The 21,152-nt window shown below is 49.5% G+C and overlaps 1 protein-coding gene across 2 annotated transcripts in view; it reads left to right on the top strand.

The window, feature by feature from the left end:
• Positions 1–19,027, top strand: part of MNT (MAX network transcriptional repressor) — an 87,810-nt gene extending 68,783 nt beyond the window's left edge. For both annotated transcript variants that reach the window (XM_077311326.1, XM_077311325.1), the window contains 2 exons: positions 14,903–15,095; positions 17,501–19,027. In XM_077311326.1, coding sequence (XP_077167441.1) covers positions 14,903–15,095; positions 17,501–18,204 — 897 coding nt within the window. In that variant the 3' untranslated portion in view covers positions 18,205–19,027. The remainder of the gene's footprint in view (positions 1–14,902; positions 15,096–17,500) is intronic.
• The last annotated feature ends 2,125 nt before the right edge of the window (positions 19,028–21,152 follow it).

Below are 21,152 nucleotides of genomic sequence, written 5' to 3'. Positions count from 1 at the left end.
AACACATGCAGAATAGGAAATTTGCACCTTTTAATATAATGCTGAGTTTTGATCCTGCCACATGCTTGGTGACTCAAACCTTACAGTGAATTTGCCTGACTTGACTGTCCTCCAAAGTAGATGATTTTTCTTGTGAGAGGAATAATGAATGCCATAATCCCCCCTTGGCCTGTCTGGCACCCCCCTCCCTTGTTAAAATTCAGATCTGCGCTGTGCTTGTTCTCTGCCCCTCTAAACGCTAAGTTTCTAGTCCTCTTGACCCTGCAAATAGGAGATGGGGCGCTGATCTGATGAGGAAGCAGGGCAGGACGATGGAGGAAAACACAGCAGTAGCTGCAGTTCTTACTCTTGGTTGAGGTACCTTTCCAGAAGTCTCTGCTTAGCCTTGTGATGTCTGAGCCACGTGACGAGGTGGAGCCTGTAGGTGAAAAATGCCATTTAGAATCACAGAATCACAGAATCCTGGAGTCGGAAGGTGCCATGCAGGCCATCTAGTCCAACCCCCTGCTCTACGCAGGATCACCCAAAGCATCCAAGGAAAGTGTGCATCCAACCTTTGCTTGAAGACGGCCACTTCAGACACGCTTCCATGTAAAATAAACCCTCTCTGCAAGCAGAACGCCAGGTGGAGAGACCCCTTCCCTATTCAGTTTCTACTTACAGGGGTCTGTTTTTTAATTAATTTACTTAAGAAAGCAGACTCCTTGGGGCATGCTCAGAAACGGTCCTGAGGCCTTAAGGGCCTCTTCCGGACTCTGCCACCGAGTCCTGTGCAGTGAGTGGGCTGAAGAAGGGGGTGGGAACGAAGCTTCAGGCTGGAGAGGAACAGCTCCCGATGGAAATCAGTAAGTGAATCAGTGAATTTTCAACATCCTGGGAAAGTTTTTGTGTTTTTTTAATGGGCAAGGCATTATTTATTTTTCTCCCCTGTGGGGGCCAGAAATCGCTTCACAGTATTGTTCTCCTCTCCTCCATTTTGCCCTCCAAACAATAACCCTGCGAGGTAGTGTTAGGTGCTGAGAGAGGGATGGCCCAAGGTTACTCCGTATGGAGCCCCTGGTTTGTCACATTGACCTCTCTGGCTCCCCCTGGTGGCTGTGGATGGAACACCACTGGACCTATTTCTGGCTTTTGCTTTTACTGTGGTGGCAGGAGGGTGACGGAGACCATCACGGTGAGAGGGACAGGCTCAGGGCTAGGCTCAGCTGAGTGAAGGGGGCTGGCCTGCCGGGCAGAGAGAAGCCCCGTGATGATCGGCGGGATCTCGCTGGGTGGCTGGACCCTACCTCACTAGCCGCTAGGACAGGTGGGTTGGGGGGGGGGGGTTGGGAGGTGAGAGTCACTGGTGGGTGGGGCGCATCGCCAGATGCCCTTCTCTGTGGAACCCTTTTGGCACCCTCGGTCAGCTGGCGGAGACTGTGTGAGGAGGGAGGGAGAGGACCCCAGAAGAGCCCGGCTGGCTCAGGCCAAGGAAGGCCCATCTTGTTCGGCATCGGGGCGGGGGGAGGGGGGCAGAGAGGCCAAGGCCTTCCCCGAGGCTGCCGTCTGGGGCCTGGCTTCAGAGGTTGACGGCCTCTGAATATGTCAACCCACTTTGAAAGCCATCTAGTTTACACAAATTAGAAAACAATACGTTAGAAATCAAGGAAATATGGACGATAAATTACAACTTTGTTTCCATTATCAAAGGGCCCTCCTGAAGAACTGGGTGTCCCTGTGCAGCCCCTTTCCAATGAGGTGTGGGGGTCTATTCTAGCAGTGGGGGGAGTGCTTAGAAGACGTGGACTCGTACCCTTGCTGTGTGGACTCCCCCTCCCCACATAGGATTGCTTATTGGTTCCTGGGCTGTGCGGAGGGGGAGGGAAATGCGCCCGCGTTTGTAGCAGTGCTGCCTGGTTCACGGCATGGAGCTCATGCTGCAGGAGGAGTGTTTTGTAGGAAATCTTGGCAATACTGAAAATATTGTGGGCCTTTTGTAGAAAAGGGCACTGAACGGCAGGAAGGGGGAAGCTCTGCTGCTGGCCCTGGGCGACATAGACCCTCCGCTGCAGAGTCCCTCCACGTGGGTGCTCTTTTGGAGTGTCTGTGTGGCTTTGACGGCTCAAGTGGCTGCACCACTCATAAAACCTGCTTATTTTTAGGCACCTGACTGAGCCTACTATGTAAGCTGGGCTAATGTACCTCCATGTACATTATTATGCAAGCTGTACATTATTATGTATATACTATGTAAGCTGGGCTAATATACCCCAAACTCTAGGGGGGAGGAGAGGCAAGGAGCCTGGCATTCTGCCTAGCCTCCTTCCCTGTCCAAACTCCCAGGGGGTGTTAACCGTGCACATCCATGCCATTAGAGGGACTAGAATCTTTCTTCTAAAAATGAAACACGAGGTGTGGAGCATGCTAATTTTTCTGTCCCAGATGACAAGTTCCATGTTTTTAGCTTATGTATGTAAAGTTGGACATGCATGTTCCCTGTGCAAGTATCCTATTTTTGTGTGGTGGGGATCATGTGCTGAGCATGGTAAGGTGATGCAACATGATAGAGCTTTGATTCCAGGAGTACACAGTCTGACTCTTTCCTCTGCACAGTGCAGGATGAGCCTCAGGCATTCAGGAGAAGGATCTGCCCAGCCACTGCGTGAAGACAGCCAGTGAGGGGGAGCTCCCTACCTCCTTAGGCAGCCCATCCCACTGCTGAATTAGACCCCTAGAATCCTAGAGTGGGAAGGGGCCATGCAGGCCATCTAGTCCCACCCCCTGCTCAGTGCAGGATCAGCCTCCAGCATCCAGGAGGAGGATCTGTCTTTCCACTGCTTGAAGACGGCCAGTGAGGGGGAGCTCCCCATCTCCTTAGGCAGCCCATCCCACTGCTGGACTAGACCCCTAGAATCCTAGAGTGGGAAGGGGCCATGCAGGCCACCCAGTCCCACCCCCTGCTCAGTGCAGGATCAGCCTCCAGCATCCAGGAGAAGGATCTGTCCAGCCGCTGCTTGAAGACGGCCAGTGAGGGGGAGCTCCCCACCTCCTCAGGCAGCCCCTTCCACTGCTGAACTAGACTCCTAGAACCCTAGAGTGGGAAGGGGCCACACAGGCCATCTAGTCCCACCCCCTGCTCAGTGCAGGATCAGCCTCAAGCACCCAGGAGAAGGATCTGTCCAGCCGCTGCTTGAAGACGGCCAGTGAGGGGGAGCTCCCCACCTCCTCAGGCAGCCCCTTCCACTGCTGAACTAGACTCCTAGAACCCTAGAGTGGGAAGGGGCCATGCAGGCCATCTAGTCCCACCCCCTGCTCAGTGCAGGATCAGCCTCCAGCATCCAGGAGGAGGATCTGTCCAGCCGCTGCTTGAAGACGGCCAGTGAGGGGGAGCTCCCCACCTCTTTAGACAGAACAATTCCCTGGAAGCAAGTGCTCCTGAGGATACTTGGGCAGGATTCTGAGTGGGCCTGAGTAGGATTACACTGTAAAAGTGGTTTTAGGCAAGCTAGGAGCTTTTGCCCAGGCTGCGGACTAGATGAATATCAGTGGCCAGCCTGTAGACCATCCCAAACTGGGCAGCCCAATCTCATCAGAGATTTCTTTCTTTTGGATGTTTACTTGGGCCTGTCGCAGCCGACTTGGAAGCTACGCCAGGGAGTCCCTGACTAGCGCTTGGACAGGAGACTGTCCAGGGAGTCGAGGGTTGAAAAAATATTTCTACAACCCATGGCCTTTCCCAGCCACATCGGTTTTTCTCCCACAGGGGTAAAAATTCCAAAAAAACAACAGAATACCCACCCGGAACAATATTAATAGCTAACCGAACCTTTTACTGGGTACCTAACCGTACGAAAGTCCCCATTAATTTACCAGTTTTTACAAGGTAAAAATGTGGAAAAAAATATTTCTACATCCCATGGCCTTTCCCAGCCATATTAATTTTTCTCCCACAGGTCTAACACTTCCAAAAAACCAACAGAATGCCCACCGGGAACAATAAATAAAGCCAAACGAACCGTTCACTGGGTACTTAACCGTATGAAAATCCGCATGAATTTACCAGTTGTTACAAGGAAAAAAATGTGAAAAAAATATTTCTCCATCCCATGGCCTTTCCCAGCCACATCAGGAAAAGGCAATCCACCTCTGAACACCTCTTGCCTTGAAGCCCTGCAGGGTTCCCAGAGGTCAGCTGTGCTTGATGGCAAAAATCCAGACAGAGCCCTGCATGTGGCTTGTTGGCCTAATTCTGCACATGAAGTACTTTGGAGACCTATTTGCTCATTCTATATTTCCAAAAGCGCTATATGACAAATATTGCATGAAAGACTCCGGTGGGTCGCCGTGTTAGCCTGAAGAAGCAGAACAAAGTTTGAATCCAACGGCACCTTTAAGACGAACACAGGTTTATTCCAGGTATAAGCTTTTGTGTGCACACAGGTACAATGAAATGGACATTTGCTGCCCATACATATAGGCAGAGGGTAATCAGTAACTTAGCATACAGCATAAGGAAGATGTTTAACAGATTTAAGGAACAAGCAGGAATAATAAGCGTAATTTATATTGTTACCATTTATTTGAGTTTAACTCTAAGAGAAAACATAGTGAAGGAAATAAATGTCAGAATTGGAGATATTAACTGAGACCCTGCCATTATGCTCCGTCTGTCTCCTCTCAAGCATAGAGGCAACCTGATAGCTCCTTTCCTTTGAAGCAGACAATTGGCTGTGTAGAGTTATCTCCCCAGAGAAATACATCCCAATCAGCCATTCCAAATTACCTAACATTTTACTGTTATGTTACATTACCTTCTACTATTCATTACACAGTCTAATATTCCTAATAAGAAATTAAAATAAAGAGGACATATGACCCCTCTGGGGGATTGGTGAGAATACAGATTTAAGGGTTGAATGAGTTTAGCGTATGTAGTGAGATAGGAAACCAATATCCCTGTTGAGTCCTGGGGATTCCGTTGTTCTAAGTGCTGTAATAACTCGTAACTCAGCAATTTCCCTTTCCAGTTTATTTTTGAACTACCTTTGCAATTAAACAGCTACTTTGAGGTCACCCATTGAATGTCCTGGAAGGTTGAAGAGTTCTCCCACAGATTGTCTTGTGATTATTGTCCAATTTGTGTTCATGGGTATAGGGTTTGACCTTTTTGCCCTATGTAGACAGCCAAAGAGCACTGTTGGCATTTAATGACATACGCAGTGTTAGAAGTTGAGCAGGTGAATGAGCCCTAGATGATGTGGTTGATGTTGTGAGTTCATGTGGTCTGGGTGTGTGGTGGCAAAGTAGGCATCTGGGTTTACTACAAGATCTGGTACCAGTGTCTGTGTTAAGATTAGACGTTGTATTATTGTTTGAGTCTGCCAAGTGAGAGATAAAGATGTTAGCATACTGTAGGACCATTCTTATCTCATGGTTATATCATTGATCTGAATGAATAAGATGTTACCATATCTGAAGTGGTTATGGGTGAGAACAAAATGGCATGGATGGCACAGATTGGTGGCAGTAGTGTGGTCAGAAATTAATTCACATGGCTTGTGATCTAATTTTGTGGGGAATATTGGTATATAGAAATTCCATACCCATGGTGGCTCAAAATAATATACTCAGGAAATATGTGGTGTTGCGAATCAAACTTGGAGTGTTGATGGACTAGGGTCCAAGAGCAGAGTCCAGATACCCCCACAAGGATAGTGCCCGTACCTGAGACAATGGTAGAAGATAAAAACGACTAATCTCACACTTCTCAGATGCTTTAGCAATCCTTTGCAGCTGTGCAAAACAAGAGCATCTATTGGCAAACAATTACATTGCCCAACCTGTGTGTAATTAGTCCTGGTTGAGGTTCCTGTGGGGTGTCTACAAGGATTTGTTCCTGAATGTGCAGGGATAATCCGTTCAAAGAACCCTGCATATTCTTGTGTGAAGTCTGAGCCCAGTTGTTTGTAAAAAGCAGTATTTGAGAGTTGTCTTTGAGCCTCCTGGACACTGCTCTATTCATGATGACCACAACTGCCTCAGAGACGCAGGACACAGTGGTCATAGGTGATTTCAACTACCCAGATATCTGCTCAAACTCTGAGACCAACTCTGCTCAAAATAAAAAGTCCAATAAATTCTTGACTTGTTTTGCTGACTTTATTTCTCAGTAGGTGGAATGGGCATTCTCTGTTCTGGCCCCTACCTGGTGGAACGAGCTCCCGGAGGAGATCAGGGCCCTGATGATGCTTAAACAGTTCCACAAGGCCTGCACAAAGGAGCTCTTCCGCCAGGCATTTGGTTGAGACCAGATGTAACCAACAGCGATTGAAGGGCCCCTGCTCTCCCCCTGCCCCCTTCAGAATTCCACCAATGCTCTGGACCTCTTTGTATTGTTGCACTGTTGTACTGTTTATATTGTTTATACTGTTATATTGTTATATGGTTACAACTATTATTATTATTATTGTAAGAATCATTCCACCAAGTTTCTGTGATGCCAACTAGATCATACCTTTAAATCAGCATGAGAAGTTCCAGCTCTTCCTTCTTATTGCCCATGCCCATGTTTAGCCTGGAGAGGAGACGACTGTGAGGGGATCTGATAACCATCTTCAAATACTTGAAGGACTTTGATAGAGAAGATGGAGTCAGACCAGAACCAATACGTAGAAATTAATTCAAAAGAATTTCCGGTTAAACATCCGGAGGAAGTTCCTGACAGTTAAGAGTGTTTCCTCAGTGGAAAAGGTTTCCCTCGGGAGGCAGTGGGTTCTCCTCCTTTGGAAGTTTTTAAACAGAGGCTGGAGAGCCACCTGACAGAGATGCTGATTCTGTGAACTGAGGTAAATTGTGAGTGGGTGGGCAGAAGGGATTGTGCTGGTACTTGGGTTTTGTGGTCCCAGGGAAATGCTAATTGCCACTTTGGGATCAGAAAGTGAATTTCTTCGGGGCCAGACTGGCCAGGGATTCTGGTTTTGAGGGAGGGGGGGCATCATTTGGGCCATGTATTGTAGTCACCATGGGTGGGCAGGTACAGGGAGTTAGAATAGATGACCCTGGAGGTCCCCTCCGACTCTGTGATTCTATCATTCTAATATCAGGATTGTCTTTGCAACTGTCTGGAATGTAATAGTGGATCGATATGAACTGTTCAGAAAAAAACAGAATGGATCGAAGAGGTTGAGGAGTGGCACTGTATGTGAGGAAAGGGCTTACCTGTCAGGAAATTCTAGTGAAGGAGAGCATATCTACAGTGGAAAGCATCTGGGTGAAAATAAGCGAGGGGAAAACAAACAGTGTGGTGGTTGGTGTCTGCTACCGACCGCCTGACCAGCGAGAGGATGTGGATGCTGCACTTTGTGAGTAGCTTGAGAAAATATCCAGGCGGCAGGACCTTGTCATCATGGGTGACTTCAATTTCCCAGATGTGTGCTGGGAAACAAACTCTGTGAAGCGTCCTCAGTCATGCAACTTTCTGACCTGCCTGGCTGACAATTTCATTAATCAAATGGTAGATGAACCCACAAGAGGTTCAGCCATGCTGGACTTAATACTGACCAACAGGCAAGAGTTGGTGGATGAGGTGAAGGAGGTGGGGACCCTAGGGGGAAGTGACCATGTCCTCATAGAATTCCTTTTGAGATGGGGAGCCAAGGAAGCTTGTAGCCAGACGCGGATGTTGGATTTTCGTAGGGCAAACTTTAATAAACTCAGAGACATGATGAGTGTCATACCATGGATGAGAATGCTGGAAGGGAAGGGAGCATATGAAGGGTGGGCACTACTCAAACAAGAGCTATTGCATGCTCAATCAATGACTATCCCAGAAAGAAGAAAACACTGCAGGAGCTCTAAGATGAACAGAGAACTTCAAGAGGAACTAAGAAAGAAAAGGAAAATGTTCAGGAAATGGAGGGAAGGAAGAAGAGTACCTACAGGTTACTAAGCACTGTAGATCAATCATCAGAAAGGCCAAAGCTGAGAGTGAGCTGAGATTGGCCAGGGAAGCCCATTGTAACAAGAAAAGATTTTTCAGTTATGTGAGGAGCAAACGTAACGTAAAGGAGGCAATAGGCCCACTGTTGGGTGCGGATGGACAAACTCTAATGGTAGATGCAGAGAAAGCAGAAAGGCTTAGCGCCTATTTTACATCTGTTTTTTCCCACAGGTCAAATGGTTTAGGCACATCTAGAGATGGCAGTAGCCAAAGGATAGTGTCTGGCTGGGAGGTTGACATGGATAGAGAGGTTGTCTAGAGGCATTTAGCTGCACTGGATGAGTTCAAACCACCTGGGCCGGATGAAATGCACCCAAGAGTGCTCAAAGAACTTTCCGGAAAACTTGCAGAACCCTTGTCCATCATCTTTGGGACCTCTTTAAGGACTGGAGATGTCCTGGAAGACTGGAAGAGAGCAAATGTTATTCCGATCTTCAAAAAAGGGAGGAAGGATGACCCGGGAAACTACAGTCCATTGAGTTTGACCTCTGTTGTGGGTAAGATAATGGAGCAGATATTAAAGGGAGCAATCTGCAAACATCTGGAGGACAATTTTGTGTTCCAAGGAAGTCAGCATGGATTTGTCTCCAACAGGTCCTGTCAGACCAACCTGGTTTCCTTTTTTGACCAAGTAACAGGTTTGGCTGCAGAGGAGAGGACACTCAGTAATGGGTTTAAACTACAAGTACAACGATATAGGCTAGATATCAGGAAAAAAATGTCACAGTCCGAGTAGTTCAGCAGTGGAATAGGCTGCCTAAGGAGGTGGTGAGCTCCCCCTCACTGGCAGTCTTCAAGCAAAGGTTGGATACACACTTTTCTTGGATGCTTTAGGATGCTTAGGGCTAATCCTGCATTGAGCTAGATGGCCTGAATGGCCCCTTCCAACTCTGATTTTATGATTCTATGATTCTATGTCTAGATGGCCTTTCTTTCAGCATAGTTGAGATTCTGCGGTACATGACATTGCTTGCTGATTACATTGGTTTGGACCCTGTGGCAGAAGCAACATAGAATGCCATGATCCTGTTCATTGGGGGGTGAGATGTGGGGAATATTTCTTTTTCGTGCATCCCCCCCACCCCTGGAGCTCAAAGCGCCATATATCAGTCTCCATTTCCCACATTTTACTATCACAACAATCCTGGGCAGTAGACTGGGTAGAGAATAACTGGCTAAAGGCTTCATGGCAGAGGTAGGATTTGAACGTGGGTCTTACACTTTGTACATGAAACAAAGCTGATTCTCCTTTAAGAGGAGGGAGATGAAAAACGTCAAGAAAGGTGTCTCTAGCTGCTACGGCCAGGTCCCTCTCAATCTGCTCCCTGACCCAGCTGAGAGCAGCAGAAGGATGTGTAGCAAAACGGTGACCAGCCAGCACAGTCCCTCTGGAGATTTGGTTCCAGAGAGCCAAGTATTTCCTTTTGCTGTCATTCTTCTTGCTTCCATCATAATCTATTCAGGCAGGGAAAGCTCTCCCCCCACACACACCCTTACCCCCACCCCATGCAAGATGGTAAAGTCAGGGAGAGCAGAAGGAAGGGGCCCTGTTTCCTAGGGGAAGAGGAGCTTCCCCATGAGCTCCAGGGCCCGTGGGTAGCCATGACTCAGCAGAAGGCCACGGGTGCCCTTTGGCCCTTGCTGCTGGGAGAGCGCCCCTGGTCAGTCAGGAGGGAGTGCATGCCAAGGCCCTGGGCCATGACCACCCTTTCCTGACACGTCTTTTCCCCTCTTTGAGAGCCAGCTTGGTATAGTGGTTAGGAGTACCGACTTCTAATCTGGCAAGCCGGGTTTGATTCCCCATTCCTCCCCCACATGCAGGCAGCTGGGTGACCTTGGGCTTGCCACGGTGCTGATAAAACTGTTCTGACCAGGCAGTGATATCAGCGCTCTCTCAGCCTCACCCACCTCACAGGGTGTCTGTTGTGGGGAGAGGAAAGGGAAGGTGACTGTAAGCCGCTTTGAGACTCCTTCGGGTAGAGAAAAGCGGCATATAAGAACCAACTCTTATTCTTCTTCAGTGATCTCGGGGCTCTCTCAGCCTCCCCTCCCTCACAGGGTGTCTGTTGTGGGGAGAGAAAAGGGAAGGTGATTGAAAGCCACTTTGAGACTCCTTTGGCTAGAGAAAAGCGGCATCTAAGAACCAACTCTTCTTCTTCTTCAGTAATCTCAGGGCTCTCTCCGCCTCACCTCCCTCACAGGGTGTCTGTTGTGGGGAGAGGAAAGGGAAGGCTCCTTATTGGCCCTGGCAGCCTTGGGTCTCAGATCTGATCCAACTCTCAATGACACATCCATGGCCATTATGAACCAGGAGAGGCCTTCTTCTTCAAAGTGCATTGCAACATCCAGACCTGGGTTGGCTGCGACTGGTAGCCTGGAAGTTGAGCAGCAATCTCTGCAAAGCCTAGGCTTTGCTTCAGAAGTAGTGGACATTATGCTGCAGGCCAGGAGACCATCTACCAGACACATTTACAACCATACCTGGATTGTATTCACAAGTTGGGCCATCAAGAATGCATCCTACAAGGATGTGATAGCGTTCCTTTATCAAGGTCGGAAACAGAGCCTTAGTGCAAACACACTTAGGAGGCAAGTGGCAGCCCTAAACACCGTGTAAGGGATCGAGAGTTCTAACTCCTTTTCAGCTAACGTGTACGCCTGCCCTTTTTTCAAGGGAGCCCAGCAACTGGACCCTCCCATACAACATAGATTTCCAACATGGAGTCTTCTATTAGTTCTTCGTGCCTTAATCAAACCTCTGCTTGAGCCCATGCATCAAATTGAACTCAAGTACCTGTCCTTGGGTAGGGTTTCTGGTGGCCAGACACATGTCACATGTCAGAGTTGGCCGCACTGTCATCCAGAAAGGAACTATGAACCTTCGGAAAAAACCCTAGTTTTATTCCCAAGGACTCTTCCCATTTCCACATGGAACAGCCTTTCATCCTCTCTGTCTTCTTTCCCAAACCTAAAGCACAGGGAAACAAGGAAAGCCACAAACTGGATGTGCGCAGAGCTCTGCGAGCTTGCCCTGGACGGCAAACTTCAGGTCTTCAGACACCCTATTTGTTTCCCACAACTCCCTCAATATAGGTCAGAAGGTCTCCTCCGCTTCCATAGCCTAGTGAGTCAAACAGTGCATCATCAAGGCCTATGAGGTACAAGGCAAGATCCGACCAGGCAGGATCACAGCCCAGTCCACTTGGGCTGCTGCATCGATTGCGGCTTTTTCCACCAGAGCACCTGTAGCAGAGATCTGCAGAGCATCAACATGGTCATCATTCTCTCCCTTTGTCAGACATTATCGCATTGACCAGGTAGACTCCCTGAGGCTACCTTCGGAGGTCATGTTTTTTAGCAAGCCATGCAGGACTGACTTCAAGGGGGTTAACCCATCCTGACTATAGCTTTGGTACAGCTAACCACTCTGCATGACTTCAGCCCCACTGAAGGAGAATGAAACATTGGACTCACCTGAAGGTTTCTTCTCCAGTGGGTCAAAGTCATCCACATCCTGTCCAAGGGAGGAGTGCATTCACTGTAGCCTCACAACAAACAAGCAAACAAAAAGCCACTACTTTCAGCACTGACGCCAGAATGGCCAGATGGAAAAGGACACCTGTCAGGACGACAGACTTGAAATAACAACTTCTTTCAAATGCAAGTGTTTATTCGTAAGCAGTTGTATCCAGGACGTTCAAAGCTGAATCTGACTTCCAAATTCAAAACGCAGTTCTTATCCCCCACTCTTTCCCGCCAAAAATGTTCACATAAGCACAGACACAATAAGCCCTCCATGTCCAGGTGCAGTCCGGGAAAGCAGCCAACTATGATAACATGCACAGCATTGACCTTGGACCATCCAGTAGCTACTACTTGCAATGATAATACCACTTGTTACTTAAATGAATACATGAGCATACAGTTCAGGCTTAGAGAACAGACAGATTCCAAAATGGCTACACAGATGCTAAAGAACATATTAATTCATGGCAGCAATCATGAGATTCTGACATTCCGCTCCTCCAAGAATTTCCTCCCATCAAACTTTAATCACCCTCCAACCGCAGGGGTTTGTTTGTGTGGACAGGCTGCATGAAACTCCCTCACAAGCTGAGGCACCCGGACATCCCCTGCATCTCCCTTAGGAAATTCTTTCCAATCCACCAGATACTGCAGTTTGCCTCGATGCCATCTAGAGTCCAGAATTTGTTTGACTTCATAGTGTGTGTCTTTATCCACAAAGACAGGAATAGGAGCAACAGAAGCAGGGTGCCAGGCATGAGGAGGAGGGGCTTTCTTGAGCAAGCTAGAATGAAACACAGGGTGAACATGTTTATACGTTTTTGGCAAAAGCAATTCTACAGTCACTGCATTGATTATCCGCATCACTTTGAACGGTCCCACAAACTTAGGACCCAGCTTTCAAGATGGCCGCTGGCAACGCAAGTTCTTGGTGGACAAAAATGCCAAGTCCCCCACTTTCCAGTCCGGGGGGGGCACACCACTTCTTATCAGCATAAGTCTTATAGTCTCGCTTTACAGCTTCTAGAGTCTTTACAATGAGGGGCCATGCCGTGGCAATGCCCTCTGCCCACTTTTTCAAGTCCTTAGTACAACCATCCTTTGGAACCCAGGTGGGTACCGTCTGCAGATCTGTTCCACACACCACCTTAAATGGAGACAGACCCGTTGAGGAGTGAACCCCATTATTATATGCGAACTCAGCCAAGGACAGCAAGGAAACCCAATCAGACTGTTGGTAATTAATGAAACATCTGAGGTATTGCTTCCGGATCTGATTCACCCATTCGGTTTGCCCTTGAGGTCTTGGGGTGATAACCTGACATGAAAGCTTGCTCCACCCCTAACGTCTTTAACAACTCCCGCCAGAACATGACAATGAACTGTGCTCCGCGGTCCGACAGACATTGAGTTGCCAACCCATGTAGTTTATATATGTGTGCCACAAACAAGGAGGCCAACTTGGCAGCAGAGGGCAACCCAGCACATGGGATGAAGTGCGCTTGCTTTGAGAACGCATCAACCACCACCCAGATGACCGTTTTTCCTTGGCTGGGTGGAAGGTCTGTGATAAAATCCATGGTGATTACTTCCAGAGAGCAGAAGGAGTGGGCAAAGATTGCAACAGCCCCTTCGGTTTACCCCCCCCCCATTCTTTGCAGTTAAACACTTGGTGCATCCCTTTATATATTTTCCACATCAGGCCTCATGGAAGGCCACCAGTAATTTCTACAGATCAAATTGAGGGATTTTACAAAACCAAAATGCCCCACGGCTTTAGAGTCATGGCACAGTTTCAAAACCTCTTTTCTGGCTGCGGCGGGCACGTAGATTTTTCCCCCTTACAAAACACCCTGCCCCAACACCTTGTCATCGATGGCATAGCCTGACCCAAGAATTGAATGCAGCAGGGCTTGGGAAGAACTGGAGGGTCAGGCTCTGGTCACCAGCTAGGGGGCTACAAGAAATTTGCATTTCAGTTGCCCTACCTAAGCAAGCAGAGGCTGACCTAACCACTCTGGATGACTGCTCCACTGGAGAGAAGAAACCTTCAGGTGAGTCCAATGTTTTGTTTTACTGTAAAATGCCTCCAAACCCCTCCCAGATGAGAGCAGAACCTGGAAGGCGGGGGTCATCAACCCCCGGTCCACAGTCCGGTACTGGGCCGCAAAGGCCTCAGTAACGGGGTACCGGCGGCCACGCCTGCCTCTCCCCCCCTGCAGCGAGAAGCTCACCAGGCCGCGAGAGAAGCGGCCACCAAAGCGGCTGCTTCGCTTGCAGCCCGGCTAGCTTCTTGCTGCGGGGCGGGGGAGAGACAGACATGGCCGCCGGCACACCAGCGGACAAAAACGCGCATGAGCGTTACCGCCCCCTGGTGGTGAAAAAGCGTATGCACGGCAGCCAGTCCTCAACTATAAAAAGGTTGGGGACTGCTGCTGGAAGGAGTTGTTCAGATCTGCGTCATCCTTCTCACACATTTGAGGGCGAGGGACTGGGATTCATGTGGTTGTTGATTCTGTGAAAGAATGGGAGCTGATGCTTACCCGTGTAGTGTTGTGATTAAAAGTGCCAGGCTTTAGTCTAGAGAATCAGGTGTGATTCTTTCCCCTCCACAAGCAGCGACTTGGGGGACCTTGGGCTGATCACAGTTCTCTCAGAGCTCTTTCGGCCTCACCTCCCACCTCGGGTGGGGAGGGAGGGAAGGCTGCCCGAGAGGTATAAAAAACAACTCTGCTGCTTCTGAATCCAGAGTAATACCCAAAGAATACTCCTGCCGGCATGTGGGATGAGAAGTGCCCAGGTGGCTACGTTTTGTGCCGCCACCATAAAAATCCGATGCTCTAAAGTAGCATAATTTTAAGTTCTATTTTATGATCTGTTTTAAATTGAATTACTTTAAATGACCATATTATTTTGGTCTTTTATGCATTGACTGACAAAGACCCATAGGTAACCATTTTAGTTGCCAGAGTTTTAACTAAGATGCTTTTATAATATGCTGCCTACCTTGTATTTTATCTTTTATAGTTTATTTAATCATTTTAAGATCTGTTGGGTTATGTAACCCCATGGCCGATTTTATTATTTTTTTGAAATTTTAAACCCTATTTTTATATGTCTTATACATATTTTATGCCAATAAAAGGTGACTGACTGACTGACTGACTGACTGGCAATGACTTCATATAACTTGGTCTGAACGACTGTAATAAAGTTTGAGTGGGTGAGTGAGTGGGTGAGTGAGTGGTGAGTGGGTGAGTGAGTGAGTGGTGAGTGGGTGAGTGAGTGGTGAGTGGGTGAGTGAGTGGGTGGGTGAGTGGGTGAGTGGGTGAGTGAGTGATGGGGACGAGGAGTTCTGGGTCCCCTTTTCTCACGAGGGTCCTTTTCTTGTCCGGCCAGACCTTGAAGCGCAAGGAGAAGGAGTATGAGCATGAGATGGAGCGGCTGGCCCGGGAGAAGATCGCCACGCAGCAGCGGCTGGAGGAGCTGAAGAAGGAGCTGAGCCAAAGGATGGACATTGCGGAGATTGAGCGCATCATGCGGCAGACAGTCCAGCCGGACGATGATCAGGCGTCTACCTCGACTGCTTCAGGTACTCCCAGGCTCCTTTTTTGGGTGCAGCTTGAGTGCTCTGCGGAGGGGGTGGGCGGTGTACAGTCTTAAATGCCCAGTGCTTTATGCACAACAAGCAGTTTTGCACCAAACCACTCTCTTCTCCAAGCGGGGCTGCTGGCTCCTCGCAGACTGGGCGGACGCTTAGGCCAGGAATGGACTTGCTGCAGGTAGAATGGGGTCTTCTGGAAGCAAAGAATAAAGGATGCCGTTCACATCACCATCATCCTCAGTATATTTAATTCTCAATAAGACCAGTTCCAGGGATATTTGAATACGAACAGACAGATAGATCTGTTTACGAAGAAATGGAAAATCTGAATTAAAAAACCCAACAATGGGTTAAACCTTATGTAACAAGAGAAACTGCACCTGTAGCTTTAAGAAACAGATGTCCTCAGTGGCCATTGCTAGTCAAGGGTGCAGGATCAAAGCCTTCCAAGACTGCTCTGGCCTTGCCCCAGGGTTTGCACGACTCACCCTGCAAGGGCTGCTTCAAGCTGTGCCTCCCCCATAAAGCCAGTGAGGGAGGGGTAGTGATTCAGACCTGGGAAGCCCAGCTGCACACCTACGGAGGGCAGACCTCCCCTGGGGGCTGGGAGGATAAAAGGAGAACGAGGTTAGATGCTTCATAAAGATAAGCGAGGCTGGATTGGGTGCCAAGAGGAGAGAAAGAGGAAGTGGTGTGGGCCAGGGGATACGGGGAAGAGGATTCCGTGTGTCGTCGCCCCCCCCCCCCGCACCTGAATGTGGCCAAGGGGAGAGGTGGTGGGAGCTTTCCAGGAAGAGAGAGTGGGAGCTGTGGGGCAGGAGGGAATGCAGTGCCCCATCCGTCTCAATCCCTGCTTGTTTCTCTTCAAACTGCCTGTAAGGAGCAAGGCAGCAGAATGCATGAAGGGCTCAGCTGGAGCAGTTGTTTGTGGATGTCTCATTTTGCTCTTCCAGGGGATTTCTGCCTGGGAAGGGGTGGTGGGCCGCCTTCCAAGGCTACAGCCTGAAGTGGCAAAGCCCTTCTTCCATGTGGCGTCTGTAGGCCAGGCCTTTGTGCAAATCAGGAGGGATCTTTCTTCACAAGGGAATCCCCATTGGAGTGGTGTGGTGTCTCCGCAGTAGGACCTCTCTGGTGTGTGCCAATGGGCCCAGGTTCGGTCCCCTGGGGATGCGGAAGAGACCCTGGGAAGCCTCTCTGAGACAGCAGACCGCTGGGGGAAGGTCTGATTCCACACCAGGCAGCTCCGTGGGTTCAGATCAGCTCAGTCCTCATGCTGGGCCTCCAGGCAGCCAGAAGTCCCATGTCTGCCAGGATCACCAGGCCCTCAGACACCACAGTTGCACTGCTTTGCAGGCTTTGAGCATATCAGGCGGGGGTGAGAATGCGTCAGGGTGCTGCAGAATGATTTCAAGTTTATCTATTCAACTCCGAGTACTAGAAAACTTACTTTTCAAAAATATCCCGCTTTTCAAAGAAGGGATGCCAAAGCGTTACAATTTTATTTGTGCATCATACCTGGGAGACAGAGCCCCTCTCTCGCTGTCTCTGGATTGAAGAGACTTGCCAGCTTCATTGGACACTTTGGGGCCACATTCCGAAGAGAACAGCTAAAATCATTTCTGTTTTTGGTATCTTTTGAGCCAGGCCTTCCTCTGAGTGAGTGTAGACTGAGGGAGAGGGTCCTCCAGTGAGCTTTATACCAAGCAGGGATGTGAAATGTGGTCTTCTCGAATGGCCTTCTGACCCCCGGCCACTGCCTGGAATCTCCATAGCCAGCATGGAAGGAGGTCCCTCAGGCCTGGCTCTCCTGTGGGCCCCAGGCCCAGGTGCTTTCCCAAGTTTTTAGGCCTCCTTCTAGTATCAGAACAGTTCATTGATGATTATTTGGAGCGGCTGAATGTTCCTTTCTGTTCTTTCTTTTCTTTTTGGGTGGGTTATTCCATGTATTACAGTTTTCATGCTTTCATTGGATTGTATTAGTGTGCCTCATGCAGCCTCTGGAGCATTTTCTAAATGCATCAGTGCCCAATTTGGGGAGTTTGCTGGAGGCCTCAGACTGGCCCCTGGGAGAAGCAGGATGCTGCGCTCGATGGGACTTGGCTCTCATCCTCCTTGGGCTCTTTTTGTCAAGTTTGTCCATGCAGAAGTTCCCTGGATGCAGAAAGCTGGCCTGCTGAGGAGGAGAGCCTGCCTTTCTCACTAGCATGCTAGTTTTCCGGGGGGCGGGGTGTTATTTTTTTTCAATTAGAGATATGTCCCACCGTGTGTGAGCCCCAGATGGCAGCTCTGTCTCCGGCACACACGGAATCGGGAGGCCTCGTGCTTGGATCTCTGTTCCCCTGACCTGTTTTCCTTTTGTCCCTCTTTACCTTTCATTCCTTCCCCTCCTCCAGAGGGTGAAGACAACATAGATGAAGACATGGAGGACGACCGGCCGGCGAATTCATTGCCAAGGCTCGCCCACCGTCCGCACTCTGAGCTTTTGAAGCCTCTCCCACTGAACGCTGCTTCCTACCACCCATCGGTGCTACCCTTCCCCCAGAAGCACACCCCCCCGCACTCGCAGCCCCCCCTGCAGCCTCAAGCACTGGTCCCCCCCCAGGCCATTGTCCCTGCACAGACTCACCTGGTGGCTGCCTCAACGGTGCAATCGACTGTTATCGCACACACGGCCACCACCCACGCCTCCGTCATCCAGACTGTCAACCACGTCCTCCAGGGGCCACAGCCCAAGCACATCGCGCATATTGCACCGTCCACCTCCAGCCCAGTGCAGCTGACCACCACAGCCCAGCCCATTGGCCACATCACTGTGCATCCAGCAGCCCTCAACCATGTGGCCCACCTGGGCCAGCAGCTGCCCATCTACCCACAGCCGGTAGCCGTCAGCCAGCCCGTGGTCAGCCACATCGCTCACACCATTTCGCACCAGCAAGTGAACGGAACCGCGAGCCTCGGCCAGCCAGCAGTCATGGCCAAGCCTGCCGTGGGAACCCAGGTGGTCCATCACCAACAGCTGGTTGGGCAGACGGTCTTGAACCCGGTCACCATGGTCACCATGCCTTCTTTCCCGGTGAGCACCTTGAAGCTGGCCTGAGAGAGCGGCTGCAGATCCTGCTGAAACTCCGTACATTCCACGGGTGCCCGTTCCAGAGGAAGAGAAGAGAACCACAGGAACTCTGCCGGAGAATCGTACAAAAGAGGGGGTCGGGTGGGGCACTGGCAAAAAAAATATTAAAAAATTATTCCCCCCTTCCCCTTTCCATTTCTCTAAGCAACCCGGTAACTAAGAAATCGGGTCAGCTCTGCACTTGAACCCCCCCCCCCCCCAATCAGAGAAAACGTTTAATGGTCCTTCATAGTGATTATTAATCTCCCCTGCTTTTTACATGTAATCAAGGAGATACGACTTACGATGTTCTTAAGACTTTTTAATTTCTCTTTTCCACCTTCCCCACCTTTTTTTTTGATGTGTCGCTTCTTTGTAGAATTTTTTTAATAAAAAGGCTGATCTCTTTATCGAGACTTTGCATAGAGTAAGAAAAAAAGAAAATCATAGAAGAATATAAATATATATAAATATATATATTTATATATATATCTACCTGCCTATAGCTACATATATATATAAATATGGTTATCAGTGAAGGCCACTGATACAGGTGGATTCTTTGCAGGAATATTAGACACCTTCCCTTTGGACTAAGAAGGCAGAGCATCCTTTTAAAATCAGACTCTTCAAAGACAGATGGTTTGGTGGACCAGGGTAAAACCATATTTTAAAAACAGGAGCATAACATGTTACGGTATTTCCTTTCAGTATATTTGCATTTCAGTAAACCATCTATAATCACTGTGACTTGTTATGGCATTTTAAAGAAATCCTCTGTCTAATAAAAGGAGAGAAAAAAAGTACCAAACTGGGCTTTTATTCCTGTTTGAATTCCCAAATCTTTTAATCTTGTCATCATTCAGGTATGTAACTTTCTTGGTTCCAGCTATCAAACATTGATTTATTCTGCCCAATTTAGGACAAGCCATTTCCCATCTTGTCACAACACCAGGTGGTTTGCAGGTGCTGATCTTTAGGCAGGAAGTAACGGACTCCAGCTACACACAGGAGTGAATGGGGAAGACCATTTGTCAAATGTAGAAGTATGCAGATTTAATCAGCTAAAGCTCATTAATGGATTGATTTTCTTAACTGTGTGATAACGGTCGTATCCACATACAAGTATTTTTCTGCCCCAATGTGGAGTGGTTTAGAGAAGTGTTCCCCAACCCCTGGGCCCTCGGTACCGGGCTGCAGTGGGGGGGGGAGGCGTGGGCACCGGTGCACCTCTGGGCGCGCCTCCCCCCCCCCCCCCGCAGCACAGCCCTCGTTGTACTGGGAGCGATCGGCCGCTTTGGCAGCTGAATCACTCAAGCCTAGGGCAGAGGGGGGGCTGGGGACCCGGGGGGGAGGGAGAGGGAGACGGGTGCATGGCGCTCGCCGGCGGGTGCAAACGCACAAGTGCAGAGCTGCCACGCTTGTGCTACGCACCTGCATGTTTGAGCCTGCCGGTGAGCACTGCGCTCCCTCTTCCCTCCCCCCATCTCCGGGCCTCCCTCTTCCCCCCCCCCGGTCCCCGGCCTGAAAAGGGTTGGGGACCACTGGTTTAGAGTACTGGACTAGGGCCAGGGAGACTGCTGTGGAAGCTGGCTGGAGGAAGCTGTTCATTCCAAGCTACTTCATTGGTGGGATGAAATGAAGGAAGGAGAATGCTGTTGTAATCCCCAACTGGGTAGAAAAACAGGGGCATAAATTACTACTAATAAAATACCTGCAAAGCTGGAAGGGGGGGACCCCCCACTCTCAAGGAAAACACCCTCTCCTCTCGCCGTTACTGCCAGGGGCTGAACCCCTTCTGCTGAAAGCGGGAGTCCTTCACTTTCCGGTTTGTCTCCAGCGTTGCGGGGCGGGGTGTGTGGAGTGGCCGGCCAAGCGTTGCCCTGGGTCTGGGGAGGCTGCCTCATTCATTAGGTCAGTTATGGGAAACCAAACATCTTCTGCAGGAGGAATCCGAGTAGGTTTCAGAGGTCCCTCCTGGTTGGTAGAGGACAGCGTTGAAGGCCATCAAGTCCCACCAGGGAGCAGCCCGGACACACAAACAGGACTGCTGTCTTGCACTCATCTTCATGGCTCATCAATGTACTTTGCCTTTAAGAACATCACTAGAGGCCTCTTGGATCAGACCAATAAGGGTCTATTTAGCCCAGCACCTGGATCTGGAGCTTCCCTTCAATCTCTGTGCCTCTGGATGTGGAGGTTCCCTTCAACCACCACTGACCGACAAACTCGAATACTCTAATCACCTTTTAAAACAGTTCATTCCTGTGGCCATCCCTACACCTTCTGGCAGCCAATCCCATATTTTATTCACTCTCTGTGCAAAGAAGTATTTCCTTTTGTCTGCCCTGTATCTACTGCCTGTAGTTCTCACTGGATGCTCTCGAATTCTGGCATTTTGGGAGAGGGCGAAAAATTTCTCTTTGTCCACTTTCCGACACATGCATAGTTTTAGAAACGTCTCTCAGCCCCCCCCCCTTTATTGGTCTCTTCTAAATGGAAAAGTCCTAGCAGACTCTTCAGCCTTCCCTTGCAGGGAAGGGGCGCCAACCCACCCCCCCCCCACCCCCGCATCTGGGCTGCTCTCCTCTGCACTTGTTCCAGCTCCCAGAGTTGGCAGGTGGCTGCTGAGTGTGTTCCCTTCCCCCCTTCCTTCAGGCCTGCTGTGAGGGAGCCTCTGACAGCCCCTGACTGAGGGGAGGGAGGCGTTTCCAAGAGCAATGCAGAGGAGTCTGTGGGCATGGGTGTGCTTTCCTTTGGGGGGGGGAGCTTTCCCCTTCTGCCTATCTGTTGGCTAACAGGGAGGCCCCAGAAAAGCTCCTTCTCCCTTAAAATACTGCTCTGGCCAGCCTCACTGCTGAAGAGAAGAGGCAGCAAAGCAACTATCTGTAGATTTGAGGCCTACCACACAGGGTTATTGTGCAGATTAAACGGGA

This window comes from Paroedura picta, chromosome 15, assembly GCF_049243985.1.
Source record: "Paroedura picta isolate Pp20150507F chromosome 15, Ppicta_v3.0, whole genome shotgun sequence".
Lineage (NCBI taxonomy): Eukaryota > Metazoa > Chordata > Lepidosauria > Squamata > Gekkonidae > Paroedura > Paroedura picta.
Note: the sequence above shows the minus strand (reverse complement) of the source record. Positions and strands in the feature narration are given on the sequence as shown.